General features: G+C 56.2%; 1 protein-coding gene across 1 annotated transcript in view; it reads right to left on the bottom strand.

Annotated features, from left to right (window-relative positions):
- Positions 1-3,345, bottom strand: part of EVX2 (even-skipped homeobox 2) — a 3,735-nt gene extending 390 nt beyond the window's left edge. The window contains exons 1-3 of the mRNA XM_004375587.1: positions 2,919-3,345; positions 1,727-1,998; positions 3-369 (exon numbers count right to left, since the gene is read on the bottom strand). Of these exons, the coding sequence (XP_004375644.1) occupies positions 3-369; positions 1,727-1,998; positions 2,919-3,345 (1,066 nt within the window). The remainder of the gene's footprint in view (positions 1-2; positions 370-1,726; positions 1,999-2,918) is intronic.
- Between the last annotated feature and the right edge of the window lie 3,622 nt (positions 3,346-6,967).

Raw genomic sequence — 6,967 nt, 5'->3', positions numbered from 1 at the left:
CGAGGCCGCACTGTTGAGCCCCGCGGCGGCCGCGGGCGCCTGGTAGAGGCCCGGGTGGCGAAAGCTGCACAGCAGCTCGGGCCGCGAGTAGGGGTGCGAGAGGGCTCGAAAGGTGTCCAGCGGGCGGATGGAAGTGGCGAAGGGCGACGAGGCGGCGGCGCCAGAGGCCGCGGCCGCTGCGGCCGCCGCCGTGACACCCACGTGCGGGTAGTAATGCAGCGGCACGTGCGAGTGGAAGGGATAGGGCAGGCTCCCGGTGGCGGCCGCGTGCGTCATCATGTAGGTGTAGAAGCTGGGGTCGGCCGGGTGGGGCCAGGACATGGCCAGGCGCTGCCGCTTGTCCTTCATGCGCCGGTTCTGGAACCACACCTGCGGGGAGAGCCGCGCGCGGTCCGGGTTAAGGAGCGCCTCGTGGCCCCAGTCCCGCCCCAGGCCTTCCTGCCCCTCCCGGGCCTCTGGGTGACCTGGCCTACTCCCCTCCGCCTGGGCCTTGCCCCAAGTCCCCTCCGCTGGCTCAGCTGGGACAGTGTGGACGGCAGTGTGGACCGGCGTGGGCACAGCCCCCTGAGCGCAAAGTTTTCTCCCGTGTGTCTGACTGCTGCGGCTCCTGGGGTTCCTGCTCCTTTACTTCTTGCTTGTTGCTTTTTCTCGTCCTCGCCCAGCCTTTCCTCTCCCTCCCGCCACCCGCCGCCCATGGGTGCCCGACCTCGCTGAGCACCCTCTCTCAGTCCTGGGATTTGTACCGGGATTCTGGGCAGCCTTTGAAGAGAGACCGCCGCAGCAGCTTTTCTGAGGGGTGGGTACGTGAGGTCTTGAGCCCTCGGAGCTGTAAGGGCCTGCCCCTAGGGGCACGGATCCGATTTTTAGATTGAAGAAATGATTTTGTTAGAAGCGTTTGCCTTAAATGAATAGCGGGAGCACTGTCCCCTTACACTGGGAAGGCGACTTTTCTACCCCTCCCAACACAGTATCTGATAAAGACATCATTCGTCATGACCCTAAAAGAAAGAGCCCGATCAAACCGAAGAGAGGCTTCTACAACCCTGCCCTACCCCGTGTAGTTTCTTCTCTCTTTTTCTAGAATGTGAATCTCCCGTGAAGTGTTCACGAAGGCGCCCAAACTCCTGGCTATCTCAGCCTGGTGTATAATAAAATTAGTCACCTAATGACAATAAGGACAATTTCACTGTGTTTCCCCTACTCCAAGCGGTTGCCTTTCCCCCCGTTGCCCAAGATAAAAATGTTTAGGAAACTACTTTCTCTACCCAATCGATTAAAAAAAGAAAAAAAAAAAGCAGTATCCTTTTCTCCATGTTTCAACGATTTATGTGGAAAATAAATCTCCAAGATCAAGAGCAAATGAAAAGTTTCACCTCTGGTTCCTGCTAGAGGAACGAAGTCAGCCGACTTTGCCGCCGAGGGGGAAGTGGGGCCATGGGTATGGGCAGAGGGCACCTGGGCAGGCGCTGGGCAGAATCGAGCCGAGGCGAGCGTTTGTGGCAGAGGCACCGCCATTCCGCGGCCTTCCCAGGTCAGCCAGGCCGGCCAACCTTTCGGATTCGGCAGCCGAGAAATAAATAAGTCAACTCCTTTTGTGACCATCCCCCTCGAGTCTCCAGGCGCTCAGCTAAATCTACCCACCCAGAAAGGAGAAAGGGGAAAAGAAACAAAAATCAACCCAGACGCCCCCGGGGAGGCCTGAGCAGGCGCCCTCTGGAATCGATACCTTGATGGTGGTTTCCGGCAGGTTGAGCGCGGCGGCCAGCTCGCACCTGCGGGGCCGCGACACGTAGTTCTCCCGGTAGAACTCCTTCTCCAGGCGCGCGATCTGCTCGCGGGTGAACGCTGTGCGGTAGCGCCGCACCTGATCCGCGCCGGAGCCAGAGCCTCCCAGCGCCGCTCCCCCGCCGCTGCCGCCGCCGCCTCCATGCAGGCTGCCGAGGCCCGAGCCCGACGCCGACGTCGTGGTGCCTGCGGCCGAGCCGCTCTCCGCGTACCCTGGCAAAGAAACGGCCGACAGCGCATGAGTAGCTGTAGGACCTGGAGCCCCGCGCGGGGGCTGCGCGCGGGTGGCGGAAGCTGCGACCGAAAAGCGAGACGCTGCTGGAATTGATGGAGTCTGTCATGCTTACAAATTGCTGCCGTTAATGGAATCAATAAAGTTTGGGGCCTTTCATAACCAAATAATACGAACGGAATTAGAGGGTTTTTTTTTCTTTTAACAATTAGAAAATTTGAACTCAGGAGGAAATTGGCCAAGGGAAAATGCCTACCTCTGGGCGCAGTTTGGGAAGTTCTGGGTTTGCAGTGGTCTGGAGACGGCGGGGCAGTTTTCTGCACGGCCTTTAACCTTTTATTGACAATCTTTTGGGTTTGGTTAAAATTATTTTAAAGTTAGTAAAACAGCAGTAGCTCAAACGAGCCATTACGGCGTGGAATCTACTTTTCATCTCTTTCTCTCCCGCTGACCCAAGCTGGTCCAGCAGAGGTGCCCAGCGAAACTCCCTTCGGTTTACGCAAAAGAATGCCCCTTCCACCTGGCCGTCGAGGCAGTGGGCAGAGGAGTTCGGAGCAGCTGCCCAGTGCACCCTTCCCCGAGCGTGGCTCAGCCGCCGGCCCAGGGTCGCTCGACTGGCTCCGGCTTTTGGACCCGTGTGCGGACACATTTTCTCCAGCTCAGGAGCGGGAGCGGGCGGGCGGGCTCAGCGCCCCAGGCCTGCGCCTCGCTAGGAGGCCGAAGGAGCAGAGCCGGAGGGCAAGGTCCCCAGCATCGTCCCACCCCTGCTGGAGCTAGCTCCAGGCAGCTCGCGTGCAGAGGGCCAGAGAGGAGCAAAGGGACCACGAAGGCCGGCTGGGGTCGGGGAGGAGCTGGGAGGATGGGGTGGGAGAGGGCGCCGGCGCGGGCGGCGCGCGGTTACCTTTGCCATTGTTTTCCTTGAGCTGCGTGGCACCGAGGCCGCCGGGGGAGCGCAGCGCCGAGCAGCCCACCTCCACGTCGCTGCTCATGTCGGCCTCGGCGGCAGTCTCTGAATAATGGCCCGGCTTCTTGCGGCTCTCGGAGGCGGAGGCGATTTCGGAGGAGACGGTGCTTTCGCTGCCCGGGTGCTGCAGGTTGAATAAAGTGTCTATTTCGAACTTGCCCTTGGCGGGGAGGTCTCCTAGAGCGCCATGCAGGGGGGCGGACGGCAGGCGCGGGCTGAGGCGAGCCGGGTGCTGCGAATTTTCCAGGGCCTCCAACACAGCGTTGCCAGCCGAGTCAGACAAACTGGAGAACCTCTTGCCGGCCGTGGGGCTGTGCAGCCCTCTCTCCATCAGAATCATCTCTTTTCGTATCCTTTCCATCATCTCACAGCTTTCTAAAAAATGTCACAGTGGCCTGGCTGTCCCGTCCTAATGATGGGCTGCGCCTAGGGCTAATTCTCATTCAGCCCCAGCAAGCGCCTCTAAATATTATTATCTCTTTTGGAGGGAGGCGGAAAAATTGTGGGATGCCAGAGCGAGGGAATGACTGGTCAAAATGACCCATACATCCTTCCGAGCCCGAGATGTCATTCATCAAAAAGTAGCGCCCGCTCGTCATTAAGGTACGAATGACGCCGTTCGAATAATCATTTATTGTAACAGGTTTATAAGCAAATAAATACACGCGCCTGTCAGTGGGTAATGAAGGCGGCTTCGGAGTAGACAAATAGATCCAGGTAGGAGGCGAGAAGAGACAAGAAGTGAGGAGAAAGGCTCCGGTCCTTTGCCCGCTCGGAGCCAGCTCTGCTCGCCCAGGGGTTTGGCCTCGGGGGTGAAATTGACAGTCTGATTAATAGAGCGCGCCGCGGCACATTTCCCCCTTCATTTAGGGGCATCATTACGCTCTCAGTTTGCTAGGTTGCCCCTTAGGTCCTAATCATGCAGCGCCTTCCTCATCTTTCCTCGGACACAGATACGTGTTAAATAATAGATAATGCTTTGAGTTTCCCGAGTAGATCGTTGGGAAGGATTTAAAAAAAAAAAAAAAACAACATTTACAAGCTGGGGGCGTGAGAGGGGGGAGGACAAGGGGGAGGATGCAGGAAATGTTGCGTAAGGAGACCTTGCGTTCCGCTCTAGATTACTTATCTTTCGGATTTCAGAACCATATATGTATTTTATTTAACAAATAATACTCTGAGTTCTCTCCCTCCCTACTTCTCCTCCCACCTCAGCACAAAGAGAGAGAGAAAGAAAGAAAGAGAGAGAAGAAGAAAAAGAGGAAAAGGAAATATCTCCTCGAGTTTTAAAAGCACTTTCGTGCTGCGTGGCTGGGGACATGCGTTGGGCCGGCGCATCCAAACGGAAATCATTAGGTCCTCTCTGATTTTCTAATATCTTTTGCAGAGTGAGTTCTGAACTCGAAGTCCCGGGTTTTTTACTTTTATAATCCTGTTGATGGATAGTCTTCTTGCCTACGCATTTTCCCTGGGGGAAATGAACTCGACTGGATGATTTGATAGCAGAATTCGACAGCGAACTTTAAACACAGTCGCGATTTAGAGAGCCGTATGGGCTGCCCCAAATCCACTTTTTACGTTGCCGGCTTTTCGCCTCCCTTCTCAAATCGAATTATTTGTGGCGAAGTCGCCGGATTTCGAAACCAAAGGGGGAAAGTGGAGATTCTGCCTCCTCCCCCGACCACCTCGCTGCCCTCCCTTCCCCACCTTGCTCTTCTTCCTTCTTTCCGTCTTCCCCCCACCCCATCCCCTTACCTTACCTGTGGCCCTGGGTATTCCCGGCTCTGAGACGGGGGTGGAGAATCGCCCACTAGCTTTGCTGCTGCTCCTGGCCGCCTCAGCTTGGCAGCTGAATCTCTGGGCGATAACGTTGATGGTCATAATGACGCCGGTGGCAACCATTTTAACGATGATCAATCTTCTCTCAAGGCCGCTCTGCGTCTCCTCCCGCGCTTCCGCCCCACCCTACCCGGACCTGAGATGCGCTGTGCACACCAGCCAGGAGGCCCAAGGGGAGAGATCTGCGGGAGGGCACAGGAGAGGACAGGGACGGGACACCAAGGTCAGCCCGAGAGCTGCCGAAGCAACCACGAGACCCTGGGAATCTGGGCTCTGGGCGTGGGTCCTGCATTCCCGCCCCGGCGCCAACCCGGACCCCTATCGGGGCCCCTCCCTCCCCCTCCTGCCACACCCAGCACACCCGGGTGCGTTAGTGGCAAACCCGGCATCTATTTGCCTATCGCTCTGTTGGCACTTTCCTTTTAACCTTGGACCCTTTGGGGGCGCGTCAGGAATGTAAGGGGAGGCGAGGTGTAAAGTATAATTTATATACATGTACACACACACATATAGTCAATGCCAAAAGTTTCCCTCCCGTTCCCCTCGGCGCCAACTTATTTCAACAACGCGCGCTTTGCTTCGAAAATCAATTCCACCTCCTGAAGGTAGTAAACGAAAATTTCCCCCAAGGTGAGAACAGAAAGCTTGGTAGGCACGCGGGCGGGGTGGTGGTGGTGGGGGCGGGGGAGGTCGAGTGAGTGGGCGCCTGGAACCAAGGTGACAACTTGACCTGGCGTCGGCTTCCCCCAGGTCCCATATGCCACCCGGCTGCGACCTCGCCTTCCGGCCACTAGCGAGGTCGGAGCCCAGCCCAGAGGACGCCCCTCGCCCCCCTTTCCTCTCCCCCCCCCTCCCCCCGGCTCCCCAGACCGGGAGCCCTGCTCCGCTGCCCCTTGCAGGCCGCACGCAGCTGGGGGTGGGGGTGGGGGTCGCTGCCCCAGGGGGCCGGGAAGGAAACCGCCTCTCAGTCTCCGCCTTGCTCCAGGGCCGGTTCCGGATTGAATGGGGCACCCCGGTCCAGCTCCGGCCAGTTTGAGGCCGTCCGTGGTCCGCGGCGGGGGATTGGGCGGTGGCGGAGGCGCGGCCTGGGCGGAAGTCTGTGGATGCCTTTATTGCTGTCGTTTGGCGCCCCCGTCTGTTTTCCTCGCGGTTACGGCGACTGTAAGCAGCTTTTCGATCGCGGAAACCGTCGCCCCGGGCTAGGGTGCAGACGGCGACTCCGTGCTTTGTCACCTAGCTGACGGGTCCCCTACTTCCTCCCTCCCTCCCTTTCTCTGAGACCCGGCGCCCCCAGTCCCGGAGGCTGCAACAAACCGGACCAAAGTCCCAGTCTGCTGAGAAGGGAAAACACCATTTCTCGGCGATACCTTCATTCATTAGTGGTTTTGAAACTATTTTGCACCTTTTAAATAAGCTAATATTACGTACACTAGCACGTTTATTACGAAAAGTACATTCGAGACTATGTCAGGGAAACGACTCACAGTAAAAGACACGTATAATTTTTCCACTAAACTGTGTTTAGCAAACAATGTTACATGGGACACAGTGAAAATTCCAATTCAATAGTTAATGTCCCTTAATTTATTTAGATTCCACATCTACTGTTAGCAGTAACAAATGTATAGCGCTTACTATGCAATTCTAAGCCCTTTTTACATACATTACCTCGTCTAAAGCTCACAGCAACCCTACAGGATAGCTACTATTATTCATCTTTCAAAGATGACGAACAGGCACCGCAGAGAGGGTTAGGGGTTTGTTCACTTTTTAAACTTATCTCGGGTAATATCACAATTATAAGGTAGTTAAAAGCTTTGGGCAGCGTTTTTTATTGCTTTTTCTCATTTTGCATATGTCTTCTTTAAAGACAGGCCTACCTTGAAAATATTGAGTCTGTGTAGAGGGTCGTGAGAAGATGAGCGCAGTTCTGTCGGTGCTTATCGTTGAAAGGCCCAAACCTCGCCCCTCCCCCAGAGCGTCGAGGCTGAGAAAGGACCTGTCAAATGTCCTCAGTTTTTAGAAGCAGTCTCTGGCCGCCAAGTCCTCCTACCCACTTTCAAGGTACAGAACCCACTCAATAGAACAAGAAGACAAGAATCCAACCTACGCCCGCGCGGTTTGGCAGGAATTTTTAAGATGCCTTG

The sequence above is a fragment of the Trichechus manatus genome, unplaced genomic scaffold (assembly GCF_000243295.1).
Source record: "Trichechus manatus latirostris isolate Lorelei unplaced genomic scaffold, TriManLat1.0 scaffold00037, whole genome shotgun sequence".
NCBI classification, from domain to species: domain Eukaryota; kingdom Metazoa; phylum Chordata; class Mammalia; order Sirenia; family Trichechidae; genus Trichechus; species Trichechus manatus.
This window is presented reverse-complemented; position numbering and strand designations above follow the sequence as displayed.